The following is a 16,210-nucleotide window of genomic DNA, read 5'->3' as shown; positions in this document are numbered from 1 at the left end:
CAAACAAACGCTGGCAACAAGAAGACAACAAAGACAATCCAAGAAAACTAAAGAAAAACAGAGGACCAAACATTCAGAGAGAACACATGCAAGGACCAATGAAGAAACAGCACACAGGTGAACACAGAAAAGGTCAAAGGCAAAAGACGAAGACAGGAAGTCACAAGAATTAATTCTACAAAACAAAGTGGCAAACCTTTATTTCCTACTCTAACGTTCCACAGAAAATGGCCTGTGTGTGTGTACAACGAGTTAAACACTTTGGGAGCAGGAAGTTTTATAATTCGCGGCGCCGATCTGTTGATGGCATTCCTGCCGTTAATTGGGACTCGAGTCTGGACTTTAAAATGATGAAACTACACTTATGGAGCTGAAATGGGTCATGCACCTGTTTCATCTGGGTCCATGCATGTTAAGAGTGTTTTAATGGACCATTATCTCACCGCATACAACAGTGGAGGACTTATAATCAGCTATGATTCATTACTCGGCGGAAAACCATCAACAAAGTCTCATCCAGCATCTGCTCTGCAATTATCCCCAACCAGCAGCACCAGCCACTGCAGCCTCTTCTCTCTCAAAGGTTGTGGAGAGGAGTGGAAACAGCATTTTGTAATGCAAACCTTTAATCTGTTCCAGCTACATGACAAGCTATTCTTTACACCGGTCTTATAATGTGTTATCTCGAAGACAAAGTAACGGCCCCATAGATGTGTTGGTGCTCTCTGACTCACTTTAAGGGAATTCCATCAGATGAAAACCTAATTCTCCCGAAAGCATATTCTACTTAATGCAGTGAGTCATGAGAAGACATTTCCATAAAAGTGGAGCAAATTTGCAGAAACACCCACTCGTCCTTCGTATTTCTGCTCTTCTTCAACATCGCTCTTGATTATGATGATAGAAATGTTCTTCAAAAGCTCTGTTTAAATCGCACTGAGACACAGAAGGTGTGTTTTACAGCGGTGATGATTCATATCCGTCTAAAACAGCATTATTGGAATGAGTTGCACAATGATCACTGTTCTCGGCGCAACAAAGTCACAACTTGCAGTATATTTTACCTTAATTTCGAAAGACATCAAAAAACAAGAAGTCGTCGTAAAAGAAACTGTGACAGGATTCTCACTTCAGCAAAGTGACAAAGTGTTGCATGACGTTATGAGCCTCATTTGTGCACAAAGTCCAACAACACGCCGTGAATGTGTCGTGCGTCTATGTTTCCTTTTCCTCGTCTCACTGTCTGTTCTTTGTCTCTGTGCGGGTGGAGAGACTCTACTGGTGCACAGCTTTCATCTAAAAATATAGCTCGACAAGCTCGGCGTTATTTACAGTCAAAATGCCTTTTTGCTCTTTAGCTTTCCATTAAGTCAAAGTTGATGTGAATTTATTTATAGCGTGTTTAGTAACAAACAGGCGCTTCAAAAACTCCTTTACAGAGAACAAAGGACGAGAGAGAGACGGATTAAATATAGATCGGCCGCTCTGTCTGCACTGATGTGTCGTTCTGTACAGTATGTGTGTCGGCTTCTTCTCTCTCTTTCTTTTCAGATGTGTAGCATTGCTGTTTTTTTTTTATCTGTCTGCAGAAGGAACCCGTGGCTTGTTAGAATGGTTTGTTAAATGCTCCCCGATGGCTCCGGTCTAATGTGAGAAGGACCACTGGGAGCAGTGGGAGTGCTACGTAACGGGCAAAAGTTAGGAACAAAAAAAAAAACATGAAGGAGAAAAACTCTTGTCAGATCTCTGTCAGGCTGCATAAATGATGAAATATAGACAGTCTAGGCCTGTATTAACGACCATCTGGAGCAGGAGTGAGGCTCACACCTCTTCTCATTAATGCTGTCATGAATTTGATAATTCATTAGACAGAATTTAGAATAATTTAAGACTCATTTCATGTGTGCTGCGTGCACCGACCGTATGAAGTTGGCATGGATGAATATTTAAATTTCTATGTAAAAATCCTGTCGACTAATTCATGAATTTGTGGTTAATTTAACTGATTTTTACTTAAATTGCAGAAAGAGGTGACAATAAAGTTGCACATCTGAGGTAAGAAGATGTGCATCCGATCGACTAGCGCTGGACTATGGGGGGAAAATTAGACCTTTTGTTACTTTAATTCTTAGAGTTATGGCAAAAAGTGGTAACGCCTAAACCAGAAGATGTCAACCGTGTTCTATGGCTGAGTTACAAATCACACGCACACTTGCGTACGTATTAGCGGTTTGCAGAAACATTGACTGCCAACATTTTATTCTGGCGACTGGGCTGACGAGTCTAGAAGAGTCTCCTCATGACAGCACCTACATTTTTTGTTCTTCCCAATGTTAAGCCCAAATTGGTGCCACTGGTTCGATCCCTCCCTGTAGTTATTATAAACATATGACAGTATTCAGACTGGAGCCAGAATTATTGTGATGAAAAAGGTTACTTGGACACTTGAAAACATGAAGATGACGCGTGAAACCAGCTGCACATTTACGTAAAGAAGTGCATAAATGTAAAAGGCTGCTTATATCTCGTGCCCTTCCTCTCTAACTTTATAATCTACACCTCCTCCTCTTCCTCCTCCTTCTCCTCCACAATCAACAATCTTTATTCCTCCCCCTCATCTTCTCCCACTCATTCTGCCATCATTTGTCATTTCTGCCCTTTATCCTCCACGGCCAGTCGCTCCCACTCTCTTACTCCCTCGCCTCTTTTCTTTCACCTCTTCCTCCACCTCCTCCTCATCGCTTCACTCATCCCTCCCTCTATTTCCTCTCCATCCCGGCCGACTTATTTATCCCTTTCCGTCACTCCACCTTTCTCCTCACCGCTCTGTGAGTGACAGGGAGGGCAGCCGCTGCCGTGCTTCCCGGCCAGGGAAATGGTTTTTCTGTCTATCTGTCCGTCCACCTGTCTGCCTAACCGCCTGTCTGGCCGTATCGCTTAACCAGGCAGCGTTTCCTGTTTGTCGGCAATAACAGAGGCAATTATCTGTTAATCAGCATTCAGTCTGAGCTCACACACGAACCCTGAGAGACACACATACACAGATTTCCTCCCGTCAGCTCACACAATCTCAAACTGCAATTTAATGTGACTGACAGATGGATGGATGATTAATGAAATAATGGATTCACGTGGGGGTGGAGTGAACTGTGAACATGTGTGAATTCAGGATGGAGGGATGGGAGTGACACATCAAGAAGAAAGATTAAAAAAGTAAGAGAGTGAAAGAGAGAGAGAGAGAGAGAGAGAGAGAGAGAGAGAGAGAGAGAGAGAGAGCAGGTGATGAAGGAAAAGGTGAGCAGATGCTGGATCACAGTTGTGTACACTTGGCAGTATTTTTGTCAAGTGTGTGCATCTGTGTGTTTGTGTACACATGTGTGTATGAGAGTCTGTAAACAGCTAGAAGATGGTTGGCTCCTTCAGACAGCACCATCGAGAAAGGATGCGTGTGTGTGTGTGTGTGTGTGTGTGTGTGTGCGTTGGCTCGCCACCATATTTGTCTCTACGTGTGTGTGTGAGTATGTGTGCAAATAATGAGAGGCGAAATCCAACTGCCTGGCAAATATTATGATATGTTTGCTCTTCTTCCTCCTCTCCTCTCCATCGCTCTCTATCCAAACCACTGTCTTTCTTAATTCATTCCTTATTTACCAACTTCATATTTTCTTTTAATCAGTTTCTTTCTTTCTTTCTTTCTTGGGAATGTACGTTTCTGCAAACCACAGATATGTTGAAAATTAAAATGTATTTTTTCTTGTGACAACGCTGTGCTTATTCTCTGAAAGAATTGGTAAATACCGTCATGGACAGAAAATATGAAGTGAAACTCAATTGAGACCATGTTTTTTCCATCATTTCCATCCAACTTTACATGTTTCTAGGCAGGAAACGTGTTTGAAAAAGCCTCTTTCACCGAAATATCTAGAATGAGGAGCTTATTTCATAGAGAAAAGCCCCAAATCAACAATATTGTCTTGGAAACAAAATATTTAGTGGAACTCATGAATCCCATAATATTTATCCATGTTTCTAGACAGGAAGAAAAATGCTTAACTAATTAGGTTGAGGCACAAATAATACTTGGTTAGGAAAAGATAGTGTTTCGGCTTAAAATACCTATTTTTGTTCCCTTCAGTTGTGCTTACAAATGTTCACACCAAGTCTTGAACAGTGGTCACTGGCTTGGCAGCCCTCCTGCCTGTGACAGTCCGACTTGTGGGTTAGAAGAGGATTGTCTTCCAAAAAGAGACACATTTTGCAGTTTTCTTAATTTTGTCATCCATCTGTATCAACCATAATTTGTTTTTGCCTTTTTTTCTCTTACAGTTATAGTCACTCACCAAAGCAAATGCTGAGAAGTGATAACGCAGCAACACAAGGAAGTCCAGTGGAGCAAGACAGACAGATTATCTGGGCCTCTTCAGTCAAAGTGTCTGTGTTGTTCATCTGTATGTGCATACCAATGCTAAGCAGGGATGGACTTTTTTTTTTTTTCTTTCCAGGATCCGAGCAGTTAAGAGCACTTAATGGAACAATTGCCACAGCTTCAACAAAATAGGCCGAGGTTTTAATAAACAAGAATTATACCAAAGTGGATGATAATGGTCCGTCCGTCCTCCTACTGTAGAGTTTGATTTTTTTTTTTTTTTTAACACTTTTATTTATTTATTTATTTTTTTTAATTCAAATCATTTTTTCACAGACCCGTTGAGAGTGGCTCTGACTACATCTGTGGATCCATATTCTGGCTATGACTTCCCACACAGGCTGACGTAAATTAAATTTAGCCACAGTGAGAATAAAGTGAATGATGCTCAGATATCATCTAATATCTTCTCTTCCCCGTCTCTCTCTCTCTCTCTCTCTCTTGCTCTCCCAGCTAAACTCCATAACTCTGTTTATTACCTCCCCCCCTTCTACCCACACTGATTTGTCTCATTTCCTCCTTTATTTTCTATCTGCCATCCATCCTCTCACCCTTCCCCTCCCTCACTCCCTCCCTCCCTCCCTCCCTCCCGGCAAAGCTTGTTGATTCAGCCGACTAGGCGGCCTCTCTGTCTCTCTTGCCTAACATATTCTATTAAATATGGATTAATTACTTCGAAACCTTGTTAAGCTTCGTTAAGACCTCCTGCATTAATCAGCAGTTATTTTAATTAGAGGAAAGGAAGTTTTTAATGTGCCGCGCCGTGTATGTTTTACACCTCCGACATTCTAATCAGCTCAATCACGACTTGATTTGCCTCCGTGTTTGCTTTGCTATTTCAGACTTTGAGAAAGGGAGTCAGCCGGGGGGGGAGAGTTGACTGAGCGCTCAAGTTACTCCGACTGGAGTTGTTGAAAGGACTCCCGCAAAGAACACTGGCTCCACCACTTTTAGTCAGACGCCCACATCTAATATCTAGGTGCTGGACGGCGTGTTTTAGCTTTTCATACACGCCACAATAAACAGAATGAGCCATCACAGTCACCCACAGTAGGTGGGTCCCCCCCCCCCCAAGGAATATGAGTGCAAATGCCCAAAAACAACATCTAAATGGTCAACACTGTTTTTTTGAAAACCATAACCAAGTGGTTATTATTGCAACTATGACAACAAAGATCCCCTAACCTTTACAATATAGTCATTTCAGTACTCTAATCTTTCCCTAACTCTGTTCCTGTGTATAAGAGCGATCAAGCCTCAACCACTGAACATATCGGCCTTGGATCAGAAAATGTTTGTATGTAGCTCTGGAGGGCATGGATATGGTTCAGATATGTCGAGCTTTAGTCTGCCAGTAATGTCCCTGCAGTGCCATTATTGCAAATAGTCAGATATTGCAATAGTCATTCCATACTGGGAAAAATGAGGAGACAGTTTAGCTCTACTCTAAAATTCATAAATCTGTACATATTTGAACACATTCAGGGACAAAAAAAAAATCCTCTCTTGTAACTTGTGAGAGCTCGAAAGTGACACAGAGCGACCAAAAGTGCAATAGAAGATGAGCGGTGAACATCTGCACCATCCTTCCCCGAGGCTGAAGTTTACAGCCTCCACATGACAAAAACAAAAACATTTTCCACCTCATTTCATGCTCGTATTCGACTGCTGAATTGTGTCTGGCGTGCCATTAAGCCCCTTCCAAGGGCTGAGGCCTCTGGATGCACTGTTATATCATGTGTGACTGCTGGATAATTTATGGGGCTGCAGTAAAAAAAAAAAAAAATCTCCTTGAATAATTCACATAATGAATGAATTAACTGTAATTAACGGTTTAACCTGTTGCAGTGAAAGTGTCACTGTCCACCAGGCATATCTTTTATTTAGGCTGAACATTACTGCTGAACAGATGCCGGAGAAAAGTGTTGCTGATGGTTCCTGCTGCTATCGTGTTAACCGTTGAACACTCGAACGCTCCATTCCTCAAAGTTGGAATATATATTTAGAGAAAAGGTTCACTCTGACGTATCAAAAGGAAAGGAAGCAGCTTGTGTCTCTAACTTTGTCAGTATGTAAACGCATCATTTGTGTATTCGCACAAGCTGAACATTTGCAACTTCTAGAGGGAAATTTGCATGTGTTGTGGGAGCTTGCGGAGCGCTGTGTGGAGAGGATGGGTCAGAAATAAAAGAGCCATCATTCAGCTGCTTAGATCCATCCAGCTCCAGAGCAGTCGGGTGTAGAGCCAGACCTTCTGGAAGAATCAACACCCAGAGTCACTGCATTTGACGGTGGAAAAAGAGCCCGGAGATGACTCTTGGATTTTTCCTCACTCCTATTTATCAACCTGACTGCAGCAGTGATACGCAGAGGTCGACTCCAAAATTGGGTGTTTATGACATGCAGACAAGAGAGAACCGAAGTCTCTGGTTGAGTACTGACCTCCCTGAGAGGCTCAATTGAAGTTGAACACACAGACAAACACACAACGCTGATGTGTGCCATCGCTCGCAAGTGTACAGTAAAGTTTTCTGGCTGTTTAGGGCAAGTACTGTCAAAGTCACGTGAGTAACGTAGGGTGAAAATTAACTTGCATGCAGTGTGGACTCACCATTACATGGGCCACTTTAAACCGTGTTGTCGAATTAACAGATATCTGAACCAACAGTTGTTAGCACTTGTTTACTGCTACTTATTCCTGGTGAGGGAGAGATGAGTGACTACACGAGTGAGTCACTTTTAGTCACTTATCCGTTTCAAACATCTGCCCACAAATTGCTCCTCTTAGAGTTGTTTGTACCTGAGTGTCCTGCTGTAAATCTTCTGCAGGTGGGGGAACAGATTTCTCTCACTTCACATGCTGCATTCATAATATTTGCATTTTTGAGAGACACATTTCGACTCACTTTGTCGAATATCCTCAGACCACTTAAGGAAAAGGCTTTTCTGCAGCGAGCGTGGATGGATTCTCGCTCGTCTTTGTTTTGCTCCATTTTTTTTTTTTTCCACTCGAGTTGTGTGTGCACTGCTGATTCTCTTGATGCACTCCGCAAATTCACCCTCAGGGCCACTAAATATCCATTTTTCTTGTCTTCCCATTAGATGTGCATCTCAAAGCTGTTATCGTTCACCGCTCAAAGTATTTCGTTCGGTTTACAACTGTCAAATATCCCCGTGGCAGACACAACTGTCATTCTGAAGCTGTATTCCATCACTGGAGAACTCAGTGTTGTTTGCCTCCTGCAGGGAAATAAGTTTGTTGTTGTTTTCAGGCAATAACTTTGATAACTGCCCATGAGCTCCCAGACAAATAGCATTTCAATCAAAGCACGAAGAGGGAGAAATATAGTTTCTGCTGGTGGTGACAGCTGAAGATTTTTCTTCTTCTGTTTTTTTTTTTTTTTTTTTGTGTTTAGCAGGCAGTCACGTCCCTATCTATCTTGAATTCTGAACTTTGAAGGAAATTACAGTGTCATCTATTTTAAATGCATTTTCCTGATGTGCCAGTTCAGAGCTCAGCGACTGACATTTAACTCTTCACCTTTAAGGAACAGTCAAGAGGTGAGGTTGGTCTTCAGAGAAGGCGGGATGGTGCAGATTTGTGTCTCAAACTAACTTAATGTCATGTAAGTTGCTTACTGACAGACAACAACCCGGCTCATTTAAAAATCAGTGTGTTTATGCAGTATGTATCTTGAGGCCAGGACGTACGCGTAGAGAAACAGTTAGCAGACGTGTTGTTGGCAAGCCACTACAGAGCGCGGGGGACATGAAAATAATTGTTAAAATATGGAGAAAAATGGGGCAGATTATCAGACAGTCTCTCCTGGAAGGCACTCGCAGTGTCAACACCAAGAAAAGTCAGAAACAGTTGTGTACAGAATGAAAAGGAAGCTACACGTTTCTGTTTGTGACTTTCAAGTTTCGAGCCTGCATTTTAACATTTGTTAAGACTGAGTTAAGAGAAACCACTGCATGATTTAAGGAGATTTTGGCACAACTTGCAGCCATGTTTGTGGGGCGTCACCAGTTGTGTTTTTGAAAACATGCAGGGTGATTTTAACGAGACCTCTGAACGTCTCCTACCAAATTTGTGGCAACCAAAGCAGATATTTTAAACCAAAATAGTCTTTGCTTTACCCTACGTGGGCTTTGTGCCCTAAACATGTCCAGACAGTGTTGCTGCAACAACATATCTATGTATTTGCAGAAACCTACATTGCTGACATTGCACCAACGTCCTCGTGTCGAGGAGCTTCCAGCATCACTTATTTCATGGGAGCATGCGGGAAAAAAAAAAAAGTCTAGTGTAACGGGACACTAATACTCCGGCTCACACACTCCTGCACAAACACACACACACACACACACACACACACACACTTTTTTTCTCTCTCTAAGTGCATATCATTGACTGCAGAAAGTGGTCTCTCTCACTCTTTCCTCTCTCTCTCTCTCTCTCTCTCTCTCTCTCTCTTTCAGCTCTGCTAGTCACTTTAGCATTCATTCAATGCCCACCTCGCTATCTCTCCCTGTCACACATGGACACACACACACACACACACACACACACACACACACACACACACACGGACACACGCGAGACGCCCCGGCACTCACCATGCCCCGCTATTAGGCTGTCAGTTAGTCGGGCCAATAGAATAAGTGGTGTGGATTAGGCGGACACATACACAGACGCGCACACAGCGAGGGAGGATGGACAGCATACTAAACAGAGCGGGCCACAGGGTGACAGACATCCTGTCATAAAGCTCTCACACTCTAACACACACACACACACACACACACACACACATGCAGCGGAGGAAACAATTATAGCCTCTCAGACAGTCGATAACACTGAGACATAATCAACTTAGTGTCATTTTTTCTCTTTTCTTGACCTCCTGTCATCCATTGTCTTTGTCATTTCCTCCGATCATTTGTCCTTTGCTCTCTTCCATCTGCTTTTTTTTTCTGTGTCTTTCTCTCCTACTCATCCTCTTCTTTTTTCTTCCTCCTCCTCCTCCTCTTCTGCCTCATCTAGTCTAGACAGGAGTGATGAACGAGGCAGCACTCGACAGGACTATCTTCTTTACCACAGTCTTGTCCTTTCACCGGCCTCCTCTCCTCTTTTCTCCTCTCTTTCTCTTTCAACCCTTTTCTCATGTCCTCCTCGCTCCTTCCTGTCCTGGTCTTCCATTTATCCTTGCCTTCTGTTTCTTCCTACTCAAGGTCCTTCTGTCTTTTTTCTTCACTTCCCTTCTATGCTCTATTCTGCCTTCTCTTCTTCGTCTCCTTGATCCTACTGTACTCCCCATCTTTTTCCTCTCAGTCTCACAGTCCTTCCTGCCCTCTCCTTATCTTTCCTTTTCTTTCCTTTCAATTCTTTCCTTTCCTTTCCTTTCCTTTCCTTCCCTTTCCATCCTTCACCTCTCATTTGCTTTGCTTTCCTTTTTAATTTACTCTCCTTTCCTTTCCTCTCTATTCCTCATCTCTCCGTTCTTACCTTTTCTATCCTCTCCTCTCCTCTCCTTTCCTTTCCTTTCCTTCATCCCCCTCTTTCCTCCCCTATGTTCTCTTTTTCTTATAATTCCTCCCTACATCCTCATTTCCTCATCACTTCCTCTTCTTCTTCTTCTTCACCTCTTCCTCAGGCCTTTTCCATGCTTCTACCATTCTTTTGCCCTTGCCTGTCCACTCTCCTGTCTGTTTGTGTGACCCAGCCTCTGTCACACAATCATATGAGACAGGACACACACACACACACACACACACACACACACACACACACACACACACACACACACACTCCACTAATCACATAAAGGCCTCTATAATTGAGGAATTGTAAGCTGTTGATTCGATCAAAGCCAAAGACTTCTCCACGTCCCTCCAACATGTCAACATGGCGGGCGGACGAGTCAAGGAGACGACAGAGAGTGAAAGTGATCTCCGGTCGATCCCCTTCCTCTTTCTCCCTCTTTTGTTCTCTTTCCCTCGCTCTTCACCCTCTCTGTCCTCACCGCCACAGACAATCTAATCAAGTGGCGTATAAATTCTAAATTGCCCCCCCGCCCCCCGCCGAAAAACACACACATACCTCAACGCCCTCGTCATCACCTCCAGATCCGACCGGATGTTCAACAATTAGCGATCAGTGGAGCTCAAAGGCACAAATCAGGGGCACAGCTGCACCCAACACACACACACACACACACACACACACACACACACACACACACACACACACACACACACACACACACACACACACACACACACACACACGTAAGATGAAAAGGAGACAGCCTTCAGTAACACATGCCTTTGCTCTGTTGAACATAAAGCTGTTGCAAAACTAAAGATGTGCCAAGCCAGCTGTTTCCAGACTTTCTGCCAAGTAATGCTAACCGGCTGGCTGTAGCTTCATATTTGTTGTACATATTGGCTTAAAGCAAATAACTTTCAAAATGCTGAACTTTCCCTGTGAGGTTTCTGTTCAAGTCTCTGCAAATAAAACCCCTTGGTTTCATGAAAATAAGGAAATCAATGCAGGCCGGCGGCTTTTAGGACATTTTCGGTCCTAAAAAAGTAATAAAACTGTTTCTCCGCTGACCGAAAGAGGCGTCTAGTTATTCACATGCAGCTTCAGCTCAATTTCCTGAGATGTTTTTGATACCAGCTGAAAGTTTGACCTCAGTGAGAGCGACGAGAGCAACATGATCTGAACATCGAGCTATCTGACCAGCTCGCACATGAAGATGGATGACCGGGTGATTAGAAACCACTACAAGCAGACAGACAGACAGACAGACAGGCAGACAGACAGGCAGGCAGACAGGCAGGCAGGCAGACAGGCAGACAGACAGGCAGACAGGCAGGCAGGCAGACAGACAGACAGACAGACAGACAGACAGACAGGCAGACAGGCAGATGGAGAGACAGACAGACAGACAGACAGGCAGATGGAGAGACAGACAGACAGACAGGCAGACAGGCAGACAGGCAGACAGACAGACAGACAGACAGACAGACAGACAGACAGACAGGCAGACAGGCAGACAGACAGACAGGCAGACAGGCAGACAGGCAGACAGACAGACAGACAGACAGACAGACAGGCAGATGGAGAGACAGACAGACAGACAGACAGGCAGATGGAGAGACAGACAGGCAGACAGACAGACAGACAGGCAGACAGACAGACAGGCAGACAGACAGACAGACAGGCAGACAGGCAGACAGACAGGCAGGCAGGCAGACAGACAGACAGACAGACAGACAGACAGACAGACAGACAGACAGGCAGACAGACAGACAGACAGACAGACAGGCAGATGGAGAGACAGACAGACAGACAGACAGGCAGATGGAGAGACAGACAGGCAGACAGACAGACAGACAGGCAGACAGGCAGACAGGCAGATGGAGAGACAGACAGGCAGACAGACAGACAGAGAGACAGACAGGCAGACAGACAGACAGACAGACAGACAGACAGACAGACAGACAGACAGACAGACAGGCAGACAGACAGACAGGCAGATGGAGTCAGGGCGAGATCATTTTCTTCATCACTGGCTCTCAGTCTATTATAATTACATCTCAATGAGTTCCTTCACATTTCTCTTATTTTAAATTCTAAAAACAAAAGCCAGACTTGGAATAAGAAAATGATTATTAGAATCACTCTGTGCGCTCCGTGAACGTGTGTGTGTGTGTGTGTGTGTGTGTGTGTGTGTGTGTGTGTGTGTGTGTGTGTGTGAGAGAGAGAGAGAGAGAGAGAGAGAGAGAGAGAGAGAGAGAGAGAGAGAGAGAGAGAGAGAGAGAGAGGGGATGTGATGATGGACAGATCTGATGTGTCAATGTCGCCCCCTCACGGCACAAGAGCAAACAACAGCCAGTAGTCCTGCGCGCTCTCTGTCCAGTCTCTTCCACACACACACACACACACACATTGCACACACACACACGCACACATACTCCCAATAAAATAACTGTTTCTAAGTGGAAGTAATGACACGACACACACGTCCCATATAAGCCAGCCTGACTATTTTACAAGTTTAACTCATAATTAATATAAAATGTATATATATAACGTCAGAAAATGTGTTATTTCCAGGTTGTCTCCTTCTCAGCCTGACCACATCCTCACGGGCAGGTGAACTGTGACTCTCCACCTCCGCGCGGCTCCGTCTCATTCATCACATGTGTGTTCAGAACATCCTCCTGTCCTCCGTATGTGCTCATCTCAACGAGCTGGCGCACATTGTGTGTCTTTAATGGCTCTGATTCGAACATCCACGCTGATACTTGACCACACTGATACTTTTATGAACTTCACAGTAACGCGCGTTGTGGCGGATTCTCTCCGCTGCACCATTACGCACGGGCAGAGCGGGACGGACGCGCTGCAGCGCAGAGCCGGAGCCAGAGACAGAGGGAGAGGGAGAGAGAGAGGGAGAGAGAGAGAAGGAGGGAGGACTCAGTGTTTGGAGCCAGTCTTCCCCTTCAAAGTAGCCTCTTTTTGCAGCCTTACAGGTCATGAATACCAAGCAGAAGGTGCCGAGCGAGAGAGAGGCGGACACTGAGCCGACACGGCTGCTGCTGCCGCTGCAGTCCACTGAAAACACGACTGATTTTACACCGACCGAGTCTGAACTTAGGATATGATCCTACAGATTTGAGGAGTTACAGCACAGGACACACTCACACTTCTGATTTTACAAAGTGTTTTATCTTTTATCAGTCTTTAAGAAACAGACAGAAACGCGGGTTTTAATTCATGGATCACGCGAGAAATCAGATTATAACCGCAGCAAGAGTGATTCAACCAGCTCTGTTCCCGATTTTACAATATCCATGAAACAATCAGTTTATAAGTCAACTTCTAATCAGCGCACATTCTAATCCTGTTTCTAATCAACCGACATTTGTGTTGTATCGAGGAATCACAGCGTGCTGGATGTGTGGGAGCAAACTTTCTGTCAGCGCCGCTGTGATCCGGTTATATTTCTCCGTGTCCCTTCAGTTTTCCCGATGACTGATAATCACGACGGTCAGTAATTCGGTCAAAGACAAAACAAAAACAACTGCGGAATGCCAAAACTCTCCAAACCTCTCCGGCGCGTAACAAGTGCCAGAGGACCGTGGCGGCTCCGGGCCGCCTGCAGAGACTCTGCAGCGGTCTGCGCGCCGATCCCGAAGCTTCAACTCCGGGAGATGAAATTGAGCAGCTGCACACTGACTGAAACAGTCTCGGCTGTTTTTTTTTTTTGTGTTTTGTTTTTGGGAACAAAACAGAGAACGCGCGGAGTTCTGTTGTTCTGTTCTGGCATTTTATAACAGTAACTTGTTATCCACTACTCTGCTGCACAGTGCGTGTTTGCTGTCAAATTATGAATCGTATCAGCGCGTAAATTCACCAGGGGACGTTTTGTTGGACAGTTCGCATCTTTGCGCTCAGCCGGAGGAGCCAGGACGCTTCCAAACAGCCCAGCGAGCTCACGGCGAAATGCAGCGCACATAGAAAACAGCACAACAGCATCCAGGTCGAGTCTTAGTAACCCTCAACAGCGCGCACGGGAGGCTTCATGTGTCCGAACTTCACACCAAACCTCCTGCGCGCTGATGAGAAACTGTGAGTCAGAGGTTCAGCACAGCGGTCATCAAACTACAACCATCATCAGCACAACTCGTCATATTTCCAACCATAAATCACTTCGTGCCACAAACGAGTGTCACGTATCAACATATCTCACACTCCTCACGCGCTCACACACTCCGACCAACAGCTGAAATTGTGCGCAAACTGACTTTACGGATGTTTTATCATCGCCATGTCCAACAGTGTGACACATGCAGCTGCACGCTTCACCCTGAAACACACACACACAGACACACACAGATCAACCTACATGTCCGTTTCATGTTCCCATACGCGCCTCGTCGCCGCTGTGGCATTTTATTGCCGATTCAGACCAAAGAAAGAAACCGTTAAAGCGCACAAAAACACAGCAAACATGACCGGAAAGGTTCAATAAGGCGCACGTATGACAGAAACAAATCGCTTTACCTGGAAAGAATTGTCCAGCAGTAAATCCCAAAAGTACAAAGTAGAGGAAAGCTGCAGGCAAAACGAGGGAATAACTCCGTTTATCCATGTTCCTTTCTTCTTTTTCTTCTTGTTTTGCTCTCAGTCGTGTTGATTATTTTACATACTCCCGTCTGGTCCTTAAACTGTTGTTCCTTAGTTCGGGACAGCGGAGAAGACAGCGGAGAGAAGAGTGATACAATCCTCGCATTGGTGGAGAAAGAAGAGACAGAAAGACACAAGTAAGAAGCGAAGAGAGAAGTTGGAGGCAGACGAACCGGAGCTCTCTCCCTTTTCCTCTCCTCTCCTCCCGGGTCCGACAGAGCGAGCCTGCGTGTGTGTGTGTGTGCGTCAGTGCCCGCGTGTGCGCCGGAGAGTGTGTTAGAGGGGCACAGTGTGTGTGCGCGCGCTCAGACTGTCTCTGACAGACTGACGTTGAGTTGGAGAGGAATGGAGAGCAGTGCGCACCACTCCGGGTGCCAGACACCCGCGTAAAGACGCGCGCGTTGACGCGGGCGGAGCTTCCGGTCGTGAGTTTCAAAATAAGATCAAGTGGAGCCGAGAGGAAATGCAACTCTGATAGCTGGAGGCATTTTTAAAGCACCATCGAGAGATTTTAGAAACGAATGAGAGTTGCGCAAATTGAAAAACTGATAATTTCAGTAAATTTACGTAATGTACTGGTAAAAAATTCTAATCATATCAGAGGCTTTCAAAATTACTTTCAAAGCTTTACTTTTGAAAGTGAAAGATGTATTTCCGACGCTTATTATATCAACTTCAAGAAGTTATAACACATATATATATTTATATCTCTTCGTTTTTCTGGATAATCTCTCTGAAAATTAAGAAAAACATGCAAAAAGATGAAACTGTTTTAGTTTTCTGTGGAGGAAATTGATTCACTGCGTGAATGAAGAAAAACAATAATCAAGCAGAATTGTTGGACTCTAATTTCTGAATCATTAAAGTGTTTTATTTGAAGGGCCGCACGAACAATTTCCCGCAAAGTCTTCACTGTTTCTCGCGAGCTTGACCGAGCGGAGGGATTTTTAACTCCTGCGGTTTCCTCCGGGTCCTACCGCCTGCTCCCTCCGCAAGTGTAGGATTCGCTCCAGTCCCTTCTGTGTGTGTGTGTGTGTGTGTGTGTGTGTGTGTGTGTCTGTCTTTCTGTCTGTGTGTCTGCACCTCACTATTTCCTCTCTCGGCGTGTCTGTTTCCCTCTCCGCTGTCATGAGATCCCTCTCAGGCCGCTCATTTTACTGTCATAGGATTTCTATTTCAAGGTCTTTCTCTCTAATAGGATTCCTCTCTCTCTCTCTCTCTCTCTCTCTCTCTCTCTCTCTCTCTCTCTCTCTCTCTCTCTCTCTCACACACACACTCTGACTCACAGGTGTGTGTGTGTGTGTGTGTGTGTGTGTGTGTGTGTGAGACTGCATGGGCTTTCCCTGTTCTTGATATTTGGACAGTACAGAGAAGGATTCCACTCTGCTGCACTGGAAGCTGAGGCTGTGAATAGACAGAAGCTCCTCACACTTTGGTTTTGTGTTGGAGGGATTCACCTCCTGCAGGAGGCAGAATTACTTTTCTCTTATCATTCTCATTCATTACGCTCACAAATGTTGCAAACACATTAAGCAAATTCAGTTTCTATTCAATCGTCTGCTTTCCCTGCAATTAATTTT

General features: G+C 44.6%; 1 protein-coding gene across 16 annotated transcripts in view; it reads right to left on the bottom strand.

The window, feature by feature from the left end:
- The window catches only part of ptprt (protein tyrosine phosphatase receptor type T), a 311,154-nt gene extending 296,332 nt beyond the window's left edge, over window positions 1-14,822 (bottom strand). For 5 of the 16 annotated variants that reach the window (XM_037099887.1, XM_037099903.1, XM_037099889.1 and 2 more), the window contains exon 1: window positions 14,508-14,751. In XM_037099887.1, coding sequence (XP_036955782.1) covers window positions 14,508-14,595 — 88 coding nt within the window. In that variant the 5' untranslated portion in view covers window positions 14,596-14,751. Of the gene's footprint in view, window positions 1-14,507 lie in introns of all 16 variants that reach the window. The other 11 variants (XM_037099886.1, XM_037099890.1, XM_037099898.1 and 8 more) reach the window with 7 other exon arrangements.
- Window positions 14,823-16,210: the final 1,388 nt, after the last annotated feature.

This window comes from Acanthopagrus latus, chromosome 6, assembly GCF_904848185.1.
Source record: "Acanthopagrus latus isolate v.2019 chromosome 6, fAcaLat1.1, whole genome shotgun sequence".
In the NCBI taxonomy this organism is placed as follows: Eukaryota; Metazoa; Chordata; class Actinopteri; order Spariformes; family Sparidae; genus Acanthopagrus; species Acanthopagrus latus.
The sequence above is the reverse complement of the archived record's forward strand: the minus strand, read 5'-3'. Positions and strand labels throughout refer to the sequence as shown.